Source organism: Pangasianodon hypophthalmus, chromosome 9 (assembly GCF_027358585.1).
Source record: "Pangasianodon hypophthalmus isolate fPanHyp1 chromosome 9, fPanHyp1.pri, whole genome shotgun sequence".
In the NCBI taxonomy this organism is placed as follows: Eukaryota; Metazoa; Chordata; class Actinopteri; order Siluriformes; family Pangasiidae; genus Pangasianodon; species Pangasianodon hypophthalmus.
This window is the reverse complement of record NC_069718.1, coordinates 23,158,330-23,179,439: the sequence shown is the minus strand read 5'-3', so window position 1 is coordinate 23,179,439 and position 21,110 is coordinate 23,158,330. Positions and strand designations below refer to the sequence as shown.

The window sequence follows — 21,110 nt, the reverse complement described above, 5'->3', positions numbered from 1 at the left end:
TCCGGTCGTGCACTGAGCACCGCTCTTATTACTGTTACTGCTGAGCTGAGAGTAGAGTTGTGTCAAAACACTCTAAGCACACACACACACACACACACACACACACAAATGCTCAGAGGCAGGTGCTTATGCACAAAGGCTGTAATTAGTTCCTGTAGCAGAGTAAAGCAATAATCACTGACTCTACTTGTGATGTCTGACATCTCTCTCTTCCTCTCTCTTTATCATATCTAAGACCTGTAAATGAAGTCAATGTGTCCCAACCCCAACACACCTCCAATACATGCAGGGTCAACCATTGTGAGGCGCAGACAAAGCAGAGATGACAGCAGCGCTGCTCCCTCATCCCTCACGGGACCCCATTCACACTGCAACCTCCCTTCAGCAGCTTTGCACTGTATTTCTCTCTCTCTCTGCTTTTATCATCATCATTTAGCTGTAATAGGTTTGTAATCTTGTCATTACACCACACACACACACACACACACACACACACACACCTCCTCCTCTGCCTCCATTGCCAATTTAAATTCCCTCTGACTACACATCCGTGTATTAAGCTACCACAGCAATTTGCTATTAGACACACTTTAAATGCAGACAGGAAGTAGGCAAACAACACCACCTGCTATGAGAGTCCAGAATGACAGCTTTGACATTTAGCATATTAAACCTTCAAAGTGAAGTATGTGCCTCCCATTTCAGAGAACCCAGACTTCTATAATGCATAAAAAAAATCAAGAGACATTGTTTGAAAAAGTTGAAGTGCAAATATATTATATTCTTCAAGGACAGAGACATGCACTGTGATGGACTGGCGGTGCACCCAGTGTTCCCAGAATGTGCTCTGGATCCACCGCAAACCTGACAAGGATCAAGCGGTTACTCAAAAAGAATAAATGAATGAATGAAAGGAGATAGGCATTGTATGGTTGTAAAAGAGAACATATTACATGACAGACATCCTGACAATTCGATCTTGCTTCCTTAGACTACTGCTTCCGTTTGAGTATTGGTTCAGCAAGATCATTTAAAGATCCAGGACTGTTTTGTTAAAATGAGGACTGAGTCAGGCAAGAAAAGAATAGAGGTGCGTGGGTCTTACAGTCAGCTCTGCGTCACTGGTGTTGGGTCATAATAGGTGAGAAATTTGTCATATTCCCAGTCTATAGGCTGTATGACATGAAACTATAGGCATGAAAGAAGTCCAACTACACTGTGACTGGCAGGTGCTGGAGCTAATCAAAGGGAAGAGAGAGAAAGAGGAAGTGCATGAAAGTATAAACAAGCAACAGAGGAGTGAGAGAGTGAAAGAATTTGATATAGTACAAGAGGAAAAAGGTTTAAGGACTAAAGGAGTTTAGCTAAACATGTTATTTGTTCTTGAGTTTTGTGGGAAGATAGTGAATGATAGATGTTACTCGGTCGATTTCTCCTCATTTCCCGCTAGTGATTAATAAACTGTTAAGCTGGTAGACTTCTCTGCATTTTTATAATTTGATCCGTGTCTTTTTTTCAGTGGTGAGTGGTTTAGTTAGGTTGCTAACACTAACCCGCTAACCTTAAATTAGACAGAGAACAAGGATTGGGGAAATAAAAACATTTAAAATAAAAAGACCAGGCTTAATAGTTTAGTTCTTTATATTATACTTTAGCTAGCTAGCTAGAATTAGCAGACTAGTTTGTGTCTCTCACTTCAGAGATGTGTAGCCTCTACTGTTTAATAGACACAGCATGAGACTACGGCAGGGCAACCATTTTCTCTTTGACCAGAGCTTACATTTTCGCTAGCTAACTAATGTTACGTGACAAGTTTGCTCATTAGAAGACACAGAAAGTTAACCGGTTTACGGTGGCTAAAAGACGAGCGACTGTTGAGAGGCTTTGCTCGTTCATCTGATACTTAGTATACTGATGTATACAATGTTATTCTCGTAACATTTCTGCAATACTGAGCAACTCTAAGTGGATACTTGGGCCAGAATCCTAAACTGCATACTACTGTACTAAATACTATTTTCAATACACCATCGGTGTCATTACTATTGGAGGAAGAACGTAGGACAATCCACGTTATGAAATGTTCTTCCACAATTAGGAATAATATTTTTCTACCAAAAAGAGTAAAATTAGAAAATCCTACATCCTGCAGCTTTAAGCAAGAGGAAAACTGGGCTTGGGAAGACTTTGTGGTATTATCCATTAGAAACATGATGGGACAGTGTTAGTGCCAACGCACCCACCAAAACTCATCTGCAGTGAGATCACATGAACAGATGGGAACATTGGACACTGCCCCAATCTGATTTAGATGGCCTCTACAGCCTAGAGACTATTGTAAAAATGATACCTTACAGTTCACCTCCTACTTTATATAATATTTTTGCTATTATATAATTTTCTCACACTTTTCGCATCACTTTTCAAGTATATTGTGGTAAAAACACAGTCTGTGCAAATTTGGTTCAGTTACTCTGTACTGAGTCAATGTATTTTTCCCCCAAATCCAGCTTTTCTATCCCCACACCTTTCCAAATGTCCAAACATGCTGATCACAATTATGTTTTATTCTAGTATTCATTACAATTCAATCATACTCTACAAGCTCAGATATCACTGCCTGTAATCACTCAGTGGTCTTTATGTCAAATTTTATTCACTATCAATAATAAATAATGTCTATTTGGCATGTTTGCCATGATGTTATGTGCATGGAGTGTCATCTGATTTATGTAATAATAAATTCCCAGCTTGTTAGCCAGTGATATTACTTAGTCATCCACAAGGTCTGTTCTACAGTTTAACCCTTAATGGGCTCAGACGCCTAGAGGAAACATGATGGGCAAACAATGAGGAAATAGAAATACAGCTGAATGCAAACATGCATTGTCACTTTTGTGTTGTTTGTATGTGCATAACATCTCTTTCCATCAGGAAATATGCAATGTTAGCTGGTATGGTAGATTAAAATTTAATCAATCACTGTTCCCCAAAATGGCAGCCCGATGGCGCGGTCGCTGTCTCACAGCTACAGGGTCCCTGGTTCAATCCTGAGCCCAGGTTACTATCAGTGTGGGGTTTCTGTGAATGTTTTCTCCATGTCCATATGGGTTTCCTCTGGGGTCTCTGGTTTCCTCCCACCTCTCGAAAACATGCCAATAGGTGGACTGGAGACTATAATCTGCCCCTAGGTGTGAATGAATGTGTGAATGTGCGTATGGTACCCTGTAATGTACTGGCATCCCATCCCAGGTGTATTCTTTCCTCACACCCAGGACCAGGATAAAGGAATTCCTTAAGATGGATGGAATTAATTACTGTTCACCAAAGTAAAAATGCCACAGGGTTAGTTTCTCTCAAATTGGCAAACAACACTGATTCTCCATATGCAATAAAAAAGGGGTCAAATAGGGATACTTATCAGACTATATTCACCCTCCTTCTTAGAGTTGCAGCTATTTTGTCTTGACTAACTCTCACCTGGTACTTGGCTGGCCTCTTTTTTCCTCTCCCCCTGCCTTTGTGGCTGCTGCATCCATCTCTTTCTCTCTCATTTCACCTGCTCCTTTCTCTGCTCTGTATTTGCACTATCATAAGCATTCATATTTGGTGTCTCTGGCCTGTCCAATTGCTCTCTGTTTTCATGCAATGCATAGTGAGCTTTTAACATCTACATATGGCCTAAATGCATATCAAGCTTTGCATTCCAAATGCTCAACCCAGTCTCACAGACACTTTATTTGCAGCACCTTCTAATACATTAAATATCAATGTTCTGGCCCAAGCATACATTGCATAGCAACATCTCAAATTTTCATTTGATTGGTCTGTATGTCACGTTCTACAACAACATATTTTAATCAAACCCACGTCTACCACTGCTCTATTTAATTAAGATTGATATGTAATAATGTCATGTAATTATGTATAATAATATAATTATACCTCTTTCGTTATCACATTGAGCACTGCTCACTTTGTGTATAAACGTTCTGCTTTTCATGACATATGATTAGACTTGTCTGGCTCATGAATCTTCTCTGCAAACACAATCAGGCTTGTAAGTCACATGGTAACGCTGTATGGTAACACAGGTATTTTCAAAATATGGAAAGTCTGTGTTCTCAGAAGCATCAGGAAATTACAGGGTAAAAACTATCCATGTTTTAAAACTACCCACGTTAACGTACCGCACTATCATGTGACTTGCAAGGCCGTGTTTGCACAGAAGAGAGTTGGGCTTATTCCATGTGCCTGGTAAGTCTAATCATATGTCATGAAAAGCATCAACTTCACACATGAGTTAGGCTACACGCAATATGGTTAAAAATAAGTACAATTATTCATTATGTAGAGGTGGGCTTGGGTAAATGATGTCGGTGCAGAACGTGACATACAGAACATTCGGGTTAAAGTTTGATACATTGGTATGCAACGTATGCTCGTGCCAGAACACTGATATTCAGCATGTAGAAGCTGCTGTAGATAAGCTGCATGTTGAACATTTTTTCTGGGAAACTGGGTTGAAATGTTGTGCTCATTACTAGCCAGACTACATCTGTCTGGAAGGCAAATGACAGGCAGAAAAATAAACAAAACTACTAGGATCCTAGGATCCGTCTGTGGGTCCAGACTTGCATTCCTTACTTTCAGTTCTACACACATTTCTTATTAGTCTCATTGCAGTTAAGCTGCATAACTGAATAATAAGTTGGGAGTTTAACAGAGAGAACTCCTGCAAGTTGAATGACAAAACTTCTGTAATGAGCACAGAACCAGGATGTGTGCATATATAAAGTCTAAACAGTGTCCTACTTTTGCATCAAACTTTGTAGTGATGATAGAATATATCTGTGGAACAACGATTGTGAAAAACATGGCATATGGCTGTGGACTCTGCATATCTCTAACATTTATTTGCCAAGAAAAAAGCAAGAAGAAAGGGGACTGGGCTTAGCAGGCTGCCGAGGATGAAGGAAAAATCTGAACCATACAGTGTGTAGCCCCTAAAGGCAAAACCACATGTCATGTATTGAACAGAGTTCACTAACAATATAGCCATCTAATATTCATGATGATTAAAAGGCTTAAGTTTGGAATCAATTTATTATGCCTGTGATTCATCTCATAAGAGCAAAGCTGGATATAACCGAGCTTAAAATCAATGTCTCTTCTCGGTTATCCCTCGTATAATAGCTTTCTGCAGGTTTCCAATTACTGTGACAAGCCGGGCTGGCTTTTAGGTAATATCGGCTAGTTTAAAGTGCAAATGAAAAGAGGTCCCAGAGTTCCTCTTGGTCATTACAAATACACACTTGTATTGATAATCAACAGTAGGGATAGTCCGTGGTGACACTCAGATCGCCGTTTTAATTTTTCTCTTTCACACCGTGTATATGTCTACCGTTCTCGCTCATACCATTTGTCTGTCTTTCCTTGCTCCCCTTACCCCTGCCTCCTACAACACACACCAAACACCACCATGATGAACAGGACTTCATGAATTATACATGAGCTGTCAATCATTCCTTTCCTCTCATCTCCTCTGCTGCAGCCATGAAGACACACACACACACACACACACACACACACACAGTTCCACCTTCTGTTCCATTCTGAACCACTGCATCCACAGTCTGTACCTAACAGATTATAATCAGTCAATATACAGAAATGTGTGTGTGTACACACCCCTGTCATGGAACAAGAAGTTCCATGCATCACGTTATGTGCATGGAAACAGTAATCAGTAAATGAAGTGGACAGTCTCTTCATTATGTACAGTGTGTAGATTGGTTGGTGTGTGTGTATTTAGTCACTTAACATAAGTGGGGTGTCCTCTGAGGACAAAAACCTGTATAAGTAAATATTAGACACTTTTATTAGTTACTGAATTAGTCACAGTTCCTTTGTGTTTGCCTGTGACATCATTCAGCCCTTTTCTGGACCCACCTAATGGAAATGTGAGAATCTACACTCATATAACCTAGTTAGTAAAAATGAATAGAGGTAAGTTTATTGGAGATTTTGAAAATGATAGAAAAAGACCGATCTCTTATGATGACAAAGACTTCCAAGGTTTGCCAAGTTTCATTTTGTCGTTTTTCAGGTGCCACCTAAACCTGCAGCTGGTACAGTGTGATGGCAAAAAAAGTTAATTTTATCCAAATCATCTTTATTTAAAAAGTATAATACTATTTATGTAAATAATGATGTATGTTATTTTATTACATATTGATTCAAATAGAGTAGTGGTAGTGCTGCAAATAAGGAGCATGCAATTTTTTTTTTTCTGTGAGACTGGCTTGGATTGGTCAGAAGGTGGTGATTAATTTTCTAATAGTTCCAGCTATAAGGCAAAGCACAGATTTCCATTCATTTTAGCTCTATTACATTAACATTCATATAGCAACAACACATGGACTTATATGGTGGACACTTCACATAAATATAATTTTAAAAAACATGTGGAATTGTTGATGTGGTAAAGTTTATTCATCAGTTTTGGAAGGAGTCTCCAGTTTAAGTGCTTTGTACCGCTGGAACGTTAAAGGTGCATCATTTAACATTTTTCTCAAAATTCAGCAAGGTCTCCAACAGTTAAATGGGTGGAGTTAAATCAGATTTGAATGTTTTTTATTCCTTAAGCCCACCCCCATTCCCACCCAACATCTGCACAAAAGCTCCACCCTGCAGAACTTACAGGAGTTCAACTAGATTTAGTAAGGCCTGTCATGACATCATTTTCCAGTGCATTTGGACATTCAGCTGCTTGAAAGTGAGTTATAACACTATAAATATATTCACGAATGCTGCCACTGCACTTTTTTTCTTTGTAAGGGGGGAAAAAAAAATCTCTCTACCCGATATGTTATGTAAAGCTGGCCATGCAAACAATTTAAGGCTTTATACAGACTGTCTTCACGTATCTGTCCAGGAGCAATTTCACTAATTCTCACCTGTAATAAATTACTCCATCTTTCAAAAGTGGTGCCAATGCTTATTCTGCTTTTACTGTGAGGGACTTTTTTGCTCAAAGGATAATTACCAGACTAAGACGATGGTAGAGTGAAGGGGCATTGGGGAGTGTCTATAAAATGACTGACAAGAGGACATCCAAACACTAAAAGTATTCCGAACCAGGAGATATACACACACACACACACACACACACACACACACACACTTGGTCAGTATTTCTTTTGTAGTAAAATTTTAAACATCCTTAGCTGTCAGGAGAAGGTTGAGTAGGGTTCTCTGTCAGATGTTTGATCATTTGTCAGCATGCCCTTGGACTGATTTTTTTGTAAAAGGCTCGATTCTAGGAAGTGTGGACAAAGAGTAGAATTTCCTTTATTTGTAAATTATCTGAACTGATAAAACCCCATGTTTTTATAAATCTTTGGTTAACCTGTCAGTCTCATGAGCTTTGACATCATATTCCTCTAATAGGTCACGGCCTTTTCAAAGAAACACTACAACACCTTTTCTGTATGGAGCTCACTGCCCGGGGCCCCTAAGCGAACAGGACCAGGCATTAATGTGCATCCTGGGTGATCCGACTGTAAGTGGACAGCGTTAAGTACAAGTGCGAATGGGGTCCAATGTGTCTTGGAGACGGACTGTGATCTGACCACTCAAACCCCCTTCGGAGGTCGTCTGGGACGCATATGACCACATTACATCTGTAGTGTCAATGCAAAAGCGTCCCAGACAACAACAAAGGACGCCTAATCGACTGCGTCATTGCCCTAGTCGGAAATGTTTGGAAATCACGCTGAATGGGCGGATTCTCCACTACTAGGCTAAGGGATAAATGTGATACTATAACAGCAGAGACGAAAGAAGCTGCTTTTCGTAGCATCTTTCATTGTCTCATCCCCTGTTCGGTTATAAATTCGTTTATAAGGAGTTAACACCCTTCCTCCAGCGGAAATGATGTATGAAATCCGATCACAAGTGGTCACTGGAGACGAAATGAACTTTTATGTGCTTCAGCTGTCTGTTTGCAATCAGATCACTCGAGACGGATGTTAACATCAGGTGTGAACACGACCTAAGAGACTAGGATTAAAGTCTGTATTTTCAGAAGAGGCTGTATTTTCGCACGGCGGTATGGTGGGTGCAGCGGGCAGCGTTCCTGCCTCACAGCTCCAGTTCGAACCTGGGCTTGCATTACCATCTGTGTGTGACTTTTGCATGTTCTCCCCGTGTCCATGCAAGTTTCCTCTAGTTTCCTCCGTGTTCTCTGGTTTCTCCAAAAAACACGTAGGTCAACTGTCTATGGTCACTTTTCTGTAGGTGTGAATGAGTGTGAAATTGTGTGCGCGTGCTTCACTGAGGCAGTCTTGCGTCCCGTTCAGAGTGTATTCCCGCCTCACGCCTGGCATTCCCAGGATCCACTGCCACCCTGACAAGGATGAACTAGTTACTAAGGATGAATGAATGAATGTTCAAAGGCCCAGAAATGTGTGCAAGCTCTCGGTTGTCTCAGCAAACTAACATTATATAAAGCTCTCTATTCTAGATAAATAGTTGATCCTCATATTAATAGCACCTTTAAGGCTTTATATGACTCCCTGATCATCCATCCATCAATCAATTTTCTGTACCACTTCTCCTCCAGAGGGTTGTGGGGAGTCTGGAGCCTATCCCAGGGGACTTGGGGCACAAGGCGGGGGACACCCTGGACGGGGTTTCCAATCCATCAGGGCACCATCACACACACTATGGACAGTATAGAGATGCCAATCAGCTTCTCTGGATCAGCTACAGCACATGTCTTTGGACTGCGGGAGGAAGCCCCTGAAGCACGGGGAGATGGATGCTCCACGCGCGCGGGGCAGAGGCGGGAATCGAGCCCCCAACCCACGAGGTGCGAGGCAAGCGTGCTAACCACTAGGCCACCGTGACCCCCCCCCCCAGCACCTGATCAATTTAGCAATAAAGCTGTTCAAACGGACAGACCCCAAAAAGGAAATAAGACCTTAAAGCGCGTGGTGCACGTGACCAATCCATCGCGTCCTCGTGCGCCGTAATCCCGCCCACGAGCGACGGAGCCCCGCGCGCGCGCAGACACACACACACACATACACACACACACGCAATCTCGCGCCCAATCACTCCACCTTGAGACGCGCCGCGAATTCAGAACAAGAGGCAGGAAGCAGAGGCGCTGGATACACGCCGCGAGCGCTTACAGCATCAGTGCAATAATAATAATAATCACGCGCATGGGTGCAATACCTCTCCCTATATCCAGAGTGAGACTAATACACTCTATTGGACTGGAATAGTGTGTGGTGCATGTGTATGAGGGAACTGATAAAAGGCAGTTTAACCTGATCCATGTCTTGATCCTTAACAAACTCATGAGAAATGAAAAGAAACAGTTGCAGTATGATCACATATAGTCTCACGGATTGTGTGTTTTCCTGCAACATATGCAGCAGTGCACGAGACCGTGCATCTTACACACTGATCCGCGCCGCGCTCCTTACTGTTATCACTGATACACTGCACAGAGCCATTACCTCACAGCAAAAAGGGGAATGGAGCAAAGCATTACTCCCTTCTGCCTGCCGCACCGTGTGTTTCTTACACACACACACACACACACACACACACGCACGCACTCGGTGTTGAGCAGCAGGTGTTGCTTGTCTAACCCGAAGCTTTGGCTCCTAATTACCAGTTCGTCCTCCACTAAACCCAGGAGCCAGTGTCTTTTTACGCGACACCATAAACATGCAAAAAGGATTTACCAAAATAATAATAATAATAATAATAATAATAGTATTCGGACAGAATCATATCTAAATTCTCATAACGGTCCCCTGAACGTGCAGCTCCCTCCGAGGGAGACACTACTGTCCTGTACCCATGATTGCTTTGACCTTGTGTTTTCATGTCCTCTCTAGTGTTTCCAGCCAACAAGTAGCTCCCCGTTCTGTATTTAATGGTTATGCAAGAAGTCACCTTGGGATGGATCAGTGGGACTGGGTTCAGGTGGCACACCGGGCAGCGCAGGGCAATGTCACGCAGCTGACTGTGGAAAACTATATCCTGAGGGGAGACAGTGGCCGCTGGAATGACCCCTGCCTCTCACAGGTGCTTAGTCCCCAAAGCCCGAAATCATCCCCACCTCCTGCTGTCAGGATGCTACACGACACGTCCAGAGTAGTGCTGCGTCCAGGGTTCACGCGCCTTACCTTTGTTATGCTCCTCTTCTCGGTTCAGATACATGGCTCGCTGATTCGCCCTTCGACGCCGGAGACGTTGCTTCGGTGGTTAATTGTACTCCTCCAGTGGGAAACTCTCGCATCCGCGTCTCGCTCTCTCTCCCTCTCTCTCTCTCTCTCCTTCTCTTTTTGGTGTTTATTGTCTTGTTGCTCGGCGAGAGGACGCGCTACGGAGTCCTCCCAGAATTACGCGCGGGCAGGTAGTCTCTCTCTCTCTCTCTCTCTCACTGTGTGTGTGTGTGTGTGTGTGTGTCACATTCTCTCTCTCTCTGTACACGCACACACAAAGCCTGATCAAGACAAAGTCTGTTTTCTGCACTCGGATGCTCTAACACTCCAAAAAAACAACATTTGAGGGTTTTTTTTATTTCCAATAAGAATCTTTGCAATGTTTCTGGAGGCACCTTGATAGGTTCTGCTGGTGAACCAACCTGAAGAACCGTGTAAAAGATCTTCCAGGAATCTTGCTGTTTTTTACTGTGTGTGTGTGTGTGTGTGTGTGTGTGTGGGTCAGACAGGAGCCTGCTAAATATTTAGAGAACGCACACTAATGGCTCTACTCCTAGCACGGTGTGTGCACACGTTGTTTTCGGGTGATGGTGCACATGTGTGAGAGAAGAGCACTAATTGAAGGGGCGTGGCCTCTTAACCAAGCTCACAACACCGGGCAATTAGAGGCGCGCGCGTCTCCCGGGTGAAGCTCCCGCTGGGAACCGTCGTGCAGGTGGATCCCACGTGACTCTGAGCTCGTTACACGCACAGCTCTTACCTCATCCACGTCGTCATATACACGCGAGAGAGAGAGAGAGAGAGAGAGAGAGAAAGAGTCAGCCTCCTGTAATTGCGCGCGCTGTGGAAGGAGATCAGAAGTTTACGCGTCAAAGTGGTGACGTCTAGCGGCTTATATTTGCCATTGCAATCAGCGTCAGCATCCATACATGCTCTCCTTCTTGTTTTTTGGTTGTGTTTTTTTTACAACCTCAAAGGCTGCTCATAGTAACAGCAACCCCTGAATGCTGTGTGTCGGTTATTCCACATGAGCTGCGTTAGACTTCACGCAGCAGTAACCTTGAGCACTTTGTAATGCTGTAATATAGGACTAATGACATGCATAATGTTGCCAAGAGCAAAGCACCTTCCTTAGGAAGTTCTTCATAAACCCGTCTCACACACACACGCACACTTTCATCGGTCCCTGAGGTGGATCCAGTAGAGCTGAGAATAAAATAGCATCCTATCCTATCACAGCAGGGAAGGAAGTTCACCTTGTCACTTACTGTCATGCATTTGGCAGCTTTCAAGAGTCACCTCAGGTTGGCATGTTGGCACAGTGCCTCACACCTGAGCTCGGGCTACTGTTTGTGTGGAGTTCCTGCACACGTTTTCCCCAAGTTCTCATAGGTTTCCTCTGGGTTCCTCTTGCTTGGAGGAAAAACATACAGGTAGGTGGATTGGCCATGCTAAAATTGCCCCTAGGTGTGAATGTGTGTGTGTGTGTGTGTGATGCCCTGCAATGGTCTGGCATACTCATCCGGAGTGAATTCTCCTGCCTCTCACCGAGTGTTCCCAGGATTAGCTCGAAGTCAAAATCAAAGTCAGAAATTTATTTTTAAAACACATTTAAAAGCAACAAATTGTAGACAAAAGTGCTGTACAAAAGCTGAAATAAAATCACTCGTGTTAATAAAGTAAAGTTTATAAACTAAGCTCATAAAAAGCTTGATAAAAGGAAAAAGAGTACTAGAATAGATGAATTTAAAAAATAAAATATAAATAATAATTAAAAATACATAAAACTACATAGGTAAATATATAGACAAGATTACATAAGGTAAAATATTATAAGTGAACAGTGCACTCCACTGCATCACTGTGCACTACGTCTCTTACAGCTAGGCATGGGCCAAAGAGAAAAGATGGGTTTTTAAAGGTGACTTCTGAGTGAAATCATCAGGTGTGTGTGTGTATTGGTGTGTAGGGAGATCACCAAACTGATTGCTGGATTCTTGCAGACAGGCATCACTGGATTAAGGATGTGTCCCCTCCACTTTGCCCAGTGAAGCAGTGGCTTTTAAGTTATGATATCTCTTAGCTGTCAGGATGCCAAGACAGATGAGGCACCAATAAAATTAATGGGCCTAGATAGTGATTGCAAGGTAACAAAGTTTGCGAGTATGCAATCTCATCACAAAGTGTCTCTCTTGGCTTTAGAGCTTTCCATTAAGAGATGTTGGAGATATGGGCATACTAGTGCATTTTGGAAACTAAAAGTGCAGGCAGGTGGGTTTTGGGTCTGTTAAATCTAATGACAAACTAAAATGTCAGCTCAAGCAGCTCCCTTTGTGTGCCACAAACACAACCAGAAATCCTTTACACACTCCACTGTTACAGTGACATAAACTCCCTTCAATAGTGTTTATAATGTGCAAAGTGCATTTTAGTGAATCTGCTGCCTCTGGGGTCTTTGGTAACTGCTTGACTATGAAGCAAAAATGGTTGCAAATCCTACTCTTTGGTTAAGATAAGGCTTTTTTTTTTGGAATTCAAATCATATCAGGCGCAGATTGTTACCTGAGGCTCATGTACAGTGGTTGCTATTGACAGTAGTAATGATATCTGCTGATGTTATTGTGTACCAGTGTATCAGTTATGGTGCTGATGTCATTTTCCAATTTCTACTGCACCACTTCCTGCAGGATAGAGTTACACCCAGTCCTACATAAACACCACAATCCTGGCCTCAATCCTTTTTGAAAACATCCATATAATCCATTAGCCTTATACTGTATATACACTATTCCCATGTATCCATGTATATATCTGTATATGTGTGCGTAGTTTCTCAGTAATGTGGAATAAAAGAAACAAGAATGCAGAGGGTTGAAAATCTCTCTCTCTCTCTCTCTCTCTCTCTCTCTCTCAGTTTCTCTCATCTCTATAAATATTTCCATCGCTATCTTCTCCTCTCAAAAAACAGATTTCCATTGATTTAGTGACCTATATACACATCACCAACACCACTCTCCCTCCTGCCCCCTACCTCAGCACTCTATGCTTCAGTGGTCACCCCTCTGTCTCAGCTCTTCATCACACTACCTCTATTTTTTCCCCACTTTCAGCTCCACTTATCTGGCCCATGTTCTCTCCCTCATTCCCTCTCTCTCTCTCTCTCTCACTCTCTCTCTCTCTAGCCTGAGTGGAAGAGGGGCTAATAATAGTTCAGGGTGGAGGCTTAGAGTGGCCAAGAGACACAAGGAAGGAAATGTTCAATGTACGACTGCAAACACACACACACTACTAAAATTCTGCACATTTATATCACAAAAGATATTACAAAGGCACCAAAGTCTGATTATTATATAGATTTAAATCAAGATTAAAGGGACGTGCCATTATCGTCAAGGACAGCACAATGACACAGCACCTTAATGGTGATATATAAGCAGCATATTCTTGACATGATGAGAGAACCGCGAGGTCAGCTCATATTTCATTGCCCAGGAACCAAATCACATCCTGACTGGCACTGAGCTCCACAAAAATCTTAATACAGCTGACCCTGAATGACACACCAGCTGTGAGATGCTGCCATGACATGCATTGTGCCTGCTGCATCCTGAAGTGTTACGTTTTAGTCCTGTATGTCATCTCATACTCCAGTGTAATCTCATGTCATTACTGTCACGAGAGCAGCGGATATGCTGCTGTCGAGAGTCGTAATGAACTATAGCATGAGATGGTGCGCTGGTCTGATGAGCCAGTTCTAGTAGAGCGTATGAAACCTGACCATGAAATAATACCTCAATTCAATAACCACTTGCAGACTGTCTCTCTCATCAGTGTGTATGTGAGTGTGTGTGCATCTGTCTTTCTGTTCCATGAAAAATTCAAACTATTTCTAATTACTGGATATATTTCTCAATGATTAAACAGTGACTTTGTGCTTTTTTCTCTAGCTATGGCATTTTTCACTGAGGTTTCCTCCCTCTGCAGCTTGCAACGGTTGATGTATAGCATATCATTTTGAATTTCCTTCTGTATTACTCACAGTGTTATTGTTCTCCTACGGGACAAATTAAAATATTAAATCAAAATTCATTTGCCATTTTTTTTTTACATAATTTACCAGAATATAGCTTAATTGTGGTTAAATCAATAATGGGTGCTCATTTGGCTGTTCATCAATATTAGGACAGTTCCAGTAAATTAGGGGGATGTGCCAAACACACACATACACACACACACACAAACACACACACACACACACACACACACACACACACACACACACACACACAAGCAAAACCAATCTGCCTGTCTATTTATTACTATTACTGCTTTATTTATTTATTATTTGATTTTAAAATCTTAGTATCCTAAGACTTAGCTAATTCAGTTCTTTGGTCAACCAAAGTTGTTTTGAATGTGCTACACTATATGGCCAAAAGTATGTGGACACCTGACCATCACACCCATGTGTGCTTGCTGAACATCTCATTCCAGATTTAGTCCCACTTTTGCTGTTATAATAACCTCCACTCTTCTGGGAAGGATTTCCACTAGATTTATAAAGCATATATGAAAGTCTTAGCTATAGTTAACTACATAAAATGATAACTGGGACTATATCAGGCTACTACAACATCACTGTGTGGAATCGAGTCGATTCTCAATTCACAAATGCCTGGAATCGTCGTTTGTTCATTATTTCTTAATAGTCGTTTACCCTGTTTATTTATTTATGGTTTAAAAATGACTTCAGACTGATTTAAAGTTCACCTGGTGTTGTAAAACTAACTGGGATGGAAACAAACCAATATGGCAGCATAATATAGTCATAATATTCCATCACACTGGAGCGCCATCTTGTGGAACAGAGCACTGCGTACACACACACCATGACCTTGACTAACTGTGTGTATTTGGCTATTATATTGTGACTTCAAATTACACATTTAAAGCATTTTGTGTAGAAGTCTGTCAGTCTCTTGACCAAGAAGCTCACGAGTTTAAAAAAAATCAAGCAGGCAAGGCACTCATGACAAAACCCATTTTATTGAACAACCATCTCTGACACAGGAATGCAACACTTTGTCTCTCCATGTTTTGCATGGAAAACAGTGAAGATTTATGTATTTTATATTCATTGCATTGAAATCAATCTCCGCATAGAGTGCAGAAAGAGGGCTGTCAGTGTGTGTGTTTCCAAGTGTTTCATTGCACTATTCCTCTTGGAGGAAGAAAACAAGGTGTTAGGAGTTAGATGTGCTGTTTCTACAGCCTTTAACGGAATCAGCAAAAGCTGCATTACAGAGTAAAGCTGCAGATATCTGACAGGTTACTCCTCCTGTTTGTAGTGTCTCCTTTTATTGCATATAAGTAAGCTGGTTATTATATAGTCTATCCATATCACTCACACTCACATCATATGTATTCAAATCTTAGATAACTGACATCTAAACTACTAAAGGAGAATCTCCAACATTGGTCATAATATTTAAAGGTATATTCTCTGTTTTGTTATAAGGTTTAAAATACATTATGGACCGCAATACATCATTTATAGACTATACAATTGTGCGACTATTTTTAAAAAAAGCACAAATTTGATCTAATTTATATCACACTACAGTAATTTAGGTATTCATTAAACATTATATGGACTATATCAGAGGTTCTTAACTCTAATGTACAGCTGAGAACTCCTGGACTATACTTTAACAAGAAGTTACCTATGTGTGTGTGTGTGTGTGTGTGTGTGTGTGCGTGTGTGTGTTTGTGCGTGTGGCCGCAAGTGTAGAGCTTGTGCCTGATCATTCTTTGTGCTTTTTGCTTCTTTGTGATTATAAATAAACATTTTTGGTGTTTAGACCTCAATCTCCCATACCTCTCCATCCAGGACAAAGGGAAGGTAGGACAGATTGGAGAGTCAGTGTGGGAAAGTAAGGGAAAAATATAAAATTTAACATCACAATAAGTGACAGTCACATACACACACACGTAAACATACACACCACACCTGCCATACACAACCTCACAGAATATACTATTAAGTTTCACTTTACAATCAGTTCACAACTGATAAAACATTCAGACATTGTCACAATTACAACTACAGAGTTTTTTTTTTTTCAAATCTCTTTTTTACAATCTTGAATAAAAACACCAGTAATCACATGACATTAAAAATTTAAATACAAATTAACAGAAATAATAATAATCACAGTTATGTAAAGAATCAAGTATCACAAAAGAGCATTTGGAATGTGCAGGAAAAGGACAAACAAAAACACAGAGAAGAAGAAGAAGATGAAGAAGAAGCACAAGGCAAACATGGAGAGCAAGGTCAGAGTGTCACTGAGACACATTCACAAAGCCTTAAGAGCGAGACTGAACACTGATCACGTTCAGAAAAAGGTGTAAAGCACAGACTGCAAAGAAACAGATGACACAGTGTAATAAGAAGGAGAACCATGTAAACAATCTTCTGGTGTCTCAACTTTGCAGCTGTCTAAACTCTGGACTGTCTGACCCAAAAACTGTAGTGTAAATAAATAACTGCATCATGGTATTAAATAACAATAACTATTCATGTCTAAAGGGTTCATCAATACCAGCACACAGTGAACCAGGAGCAGAAGCAGATTCAAATAAAACGATTTCTGCTTCCCAGTTCCAATTCACTGCAATAAAGACCTTCGCAGAGATGGCTTTTTCCTGTAAAGCATGCTAATGCTAATCGGCTAATCTCCAGAGAGGTAGGCTGGCAACAGGCCTCAGGAGCATAGGTCTTTTGAGTAGGGATTTGGTCAGGATTTGATTGGCAGTCATAAAACAGGCTTTCTCTGTGCAAGAGAGCGTCAGGATAAAGCCTGACTATGAATGCTCATCGTTGCATATGTACTTAGCTCACACTAACTGCTGTGCGCAGATTCGAATGCTGACCCGTATTCATCAGCACTTCCGAATTCTAGCAACAGCAAAACTCTTTCTGTTTGGAAAGTTTGTACTTCATCTGGACAGTGAGAACCGCACCAACTGTGGCAGTTACTTCCTTGTCAATTTCACATGGGGCAGGTCTAATGCTCCTGGATTCAAATGCCATTTTAAAAAAAATGTAAAAGAAAGCATGAGGAAGGGAAGGGAAGTGTGCAAAATAAGCCATCACGTACACAACAAAAACAAAATCAAAAATATAATCTGCACATATTCATTAAACAGTTAATACAGACAAGCAACAATAAACCAACTAATACAAATATATAATATATATATATATGTGTGTGTATTTTTTATATATATAGTAAGGAATCTTGATAAATATGATTTCACTCCCAGCAGAGAAGACAGAATATTTTTGAAACATCACTCAGCATGTGCTTTTGCCCTTTCACTACACAGCATTGAAAAGACATCATATGATTAGCTATCACTCTTCAAAGTCACCTTCATCTCTCGCTAGCCAATAAGAGGCCACAACTCACCATGTGCACGCAATGCATAGCGGAGGGTGTGTGTGTGTGTGTGTGTGAGGGGGGACTGCGAGAAGGTTGGGGGGCTGAGATATGAGAAAGAAAACGACATTAATGAATTTAATTAGTTCATCAATCTCTCACTGATAAAAAAAAGACTATCCTAAAATCTCAGCATGCAAATTGTCCAGAATGCAGATGAGGAATCTCCAAATTCCAAATATTCTCTACAAAGGATTTCCGCCTCCCTGCACTAAGTTGACATTTGGATCACACGTCTGTACTAACACATAATTATCTGATGGTTTGGATCTGGTTTGCAGGGTAAAGGATGTAAAGATAAGGCTAGATTATACTTACAGCTCCCACAGTACAGCGTTCACTCCCTGTACTGTGGAAGTCGTGAAATGCGATTCATTTAGATAATTACGCTAGCAATAACTAACACCACAAAGAACAGATTGGTACTCGTTTATAAAAAGGGACGGCTCAGCATGTAAGGCCTTTTAACTGGCGTTCTCTTTTACTCAAAAGCCCACTAGCAGCAACTGTAATAAGACTTTAAATACCAGTTCATGAGAGCAAGTGTGCTGCCAATCCAAGCAGGATCTGTGATTAGACATATGCAGTGGTTGTGCTTTCGAGGAATTTTTTATGTTAGCACAAGAATTGCTAGGCAAAATGGCTCAGCAAATTTTCTCAAACCCATAATCAGCCGTGATCTGGGTGCTGTGAGGCAGAAAAGTTACTCTCAGAACATGTAAGAAGTCTGAGGATACATGACAGAATAATTCAGTTTTCTGTGACGGTTTTTAGTGCAAGGGTTATTTCTAGCCAGCGGGCAGCGAGTAAGCGGAGTAGGATTACAACTAACAAGTCAAACTGGAAACTGCTACTTATAGCTCTTAATGACACAGCCGTAGTGTGCATTTAGGTTATTCAAACAGCACTGCTCTCCATGACGTAGTGTGTAATGGACTATCTCTCCACAGATGAAAAGCTGGAGTGTGAGATGGCTCTAGCTGATATGAGTCATCTGCACTGTGTATGCTGCTATCATCAGACTCAAAGCTCAGCATCAGTGTGTGTGTTTACTCAGACCTGAAGTCAGTCTGAGACTGTAAATGGCTATTGCATCACACACACACACACACACACAAAACCTTCAAGCGCACACACAAATGATGTCTCGAGGTCATTCAAGGCCAGAAAAACATTCTAGGCTTATGAGAATTCATATCACAATATTGGGAAGCAATTAGTCTACCCAAGGATCTTAAAACACATTAAAGTGTCGTTTTTCCAAATATTAAAATCACTTTTTAACTTTATAAAATCCCGAACAGGATCACTATTTTGAGTTCATATGACTTCATATGACTCTCCATAAACCATATAACCAACTATGGCATGTTGAATTAAGAATTTCAAGGCCTGTGCTAAAGCTAAGCACTAACAGGCCCCCTCAGGGAATTTGGCAAACTCTCCTTCTGAAAAAATCTCCTCTCATCACCATTTGATTGTCACATTCATCCAGAATGAAACATACATTCCAATAAAATTACACAATAACAAAATTAATAGACAAAAATAAAAACACCTCCAGGCATCACATGTAGTTGAGATGGAGGCGGTAGGGAAGAGGTCTTAACTGGTGCAGTGTAGATGGGAAGGCAGAAAGCAAAACTGATTGGTTAATTGTTCCGCTTGGGTAAAAAGCTGAGGATAAATTCACCAACGCCCAGGAAGTAGACGACCTGAGCGATCCCGAAGAGCGGGGCGATGACGAGAGCGCGGCAGTACGCGCCTTTCAGGAAGGCGGTGGGACCTTCGTTCCGCAGAATCTTTCTGTAGTGGATGAGACAGTTGAGTAGGTGTGACATTAGCATAGATCTAATACGTGTACAGTCAGAGAACCTGTGCCTGGTGACGGTTAACCGAGTTACCACAGTAACAGCCCCCAGTGATGGTTAAAAACCTGGTACAAATCATAGCTAAACACTAGAATTCCCACATGTGAACATAACTGAATGTGATATTAATACCACATTTATTGTACCGTAGCATAAATGATATTGTTCTAGAAATGCCACTGCTGAGCTGCACTGTGTGCTATTTTAGCTTATACAAACAGCATCCTGTGGTTTTATGTAGCCTAGGTTATCTGAACATGGAAATTTAAAAGAACAAAATTAAATAGTGCACATTTTTTCAGTCCTCAAAGCCCAGGCTATAGAGTTTAAACTAATTCACTGAATTAAATTGAAAATCTATCTACTCATATGTGTGTAAACTCATGGCTTGAATGCCATTGCTCGTGCATGTTTCATATGTAAAATAGGACACCGGATTAGGCCCCTCTCCTAATCCTGAAGTGGGGAGAATGCTTTGTAACCTCTGAGGAGTTTTCAGGTGTTCATATTAAATTGTTCGGCTTTATCGCACTGGCCGTGTTATCTGATGGCTCAATATTCCAATATATTAAGTATGATGTACTTTTCTGAGACGGTGATGAGATGAGTTGGTCAGTGCTCCATTCTTACTCATTGTAACAGGCAAGTGGCTGGATCTTAAAATCTATTATTGTACAGATTTTTAATTTTCTCTTCTTTTTACGTACACTATATGGCCAAAAGTATGTGCATACTTGCCCATCACACCCATATGTGGTTCTTACCACAAAGTTGGAGACAGCTCCATGAAGACATGGTTTGCTAAGGCTGATGTGGAAGAACTCGAGTGTCCTGCACAGAGCCCTGACCTCAACCCCACTGAACACCTTTGGGATGAACTGGAACACCGACTGAACCCCAGACCTCCTCACCAACATCAGTGCCTGATCTCACTAATGCTCTTGTAGCTGAATGAACACAAATCCCCACAGCCACGCTCCAAAATCTAGTGGAAAGCCTTCCCAGAAGAGTGGAGGATATTATATATATACGATAATTAAACATATAGATAAAGGAAGTTAGTATGGGTGCGTTTCCCTTTGATTTCTTGTGGCCCTTGATGGGCTGCATCAGGTGTGACAGAGAACCAAATAATGAGTAATCTTTTAAGAAAAAAAACATCCCAGAGGATATTTTTGGAATTTTGTACACCCAGACATGTGTTAGTTTGAATTTTACATCAAACATTTTAATCATTATCATGATTTTTCCTTTGCGTACAAGAAGACTATATAAGTGAATGTCCCTGTTTCTAGCTTTTCCACAAACAAACAGTTCACTGCAGCAAAAGAAAACAAGGAAATGGAGGCACAGGAGCTCTCAGGAGTGCATTTGTTTCATTCTTGCTCATTTTCTGACCAATGATTTGTTGTTACGACCATTAAAAGCTTACTAATTGCCATTTAGGTCTTGGCCCATTTTTTCCCAGGAGAGTGTGGGTGTGA

At 41.2% G+C, this 21,110-nt stretch overlaps 2 protein-coding genes across 4 annotated transcripts in view; both read right to left on the bottom strand.

Annotated features, from left to right (window-relative positions):
• Positions 1–11,726, bottom strand: part of syt7a (synaptotagmin VIIa) — a 110,620-nt gene extending 98,894 nt beyond the window's left edge. Inside the window, exon 1 of the mRNA XM_053236778.1 lies at positions 10,212–11,726. Coding sequence (XP_053092753.1) covers positions 10,212–10,245 — 34 coding nt within the window. The 5' untranslated portion in view covers positions 10,246–11,726. The remainder of the gene's footprint in view (positions 1–10,211) is intronic.
• A 3,551-nt stretch (positions 11,727–15,277) lies between these two features.
• Positions 15,278–21,110, bottom strand: part of slc25a22a (solute carrier family 25 member 22a) — a 28,907-nt gene continuing 23,074 nt past the window's right edge. For all 3 annotated transcript variants that reach the window (XM_026919344.3, XM_026919345.3, XM_053236806.1), the window contains exon 11: positions 15,278–19,561. In XM_026919344.3, the coding sequence (XP_026775145.2) occupies positions 19,408–19,561 (154 nt within the window). In that variant the 3' untranslated portion in view covers positions 15,278–19,407. The remainder of the gene's footprint in view (positions 19,562–21,110) is intronic.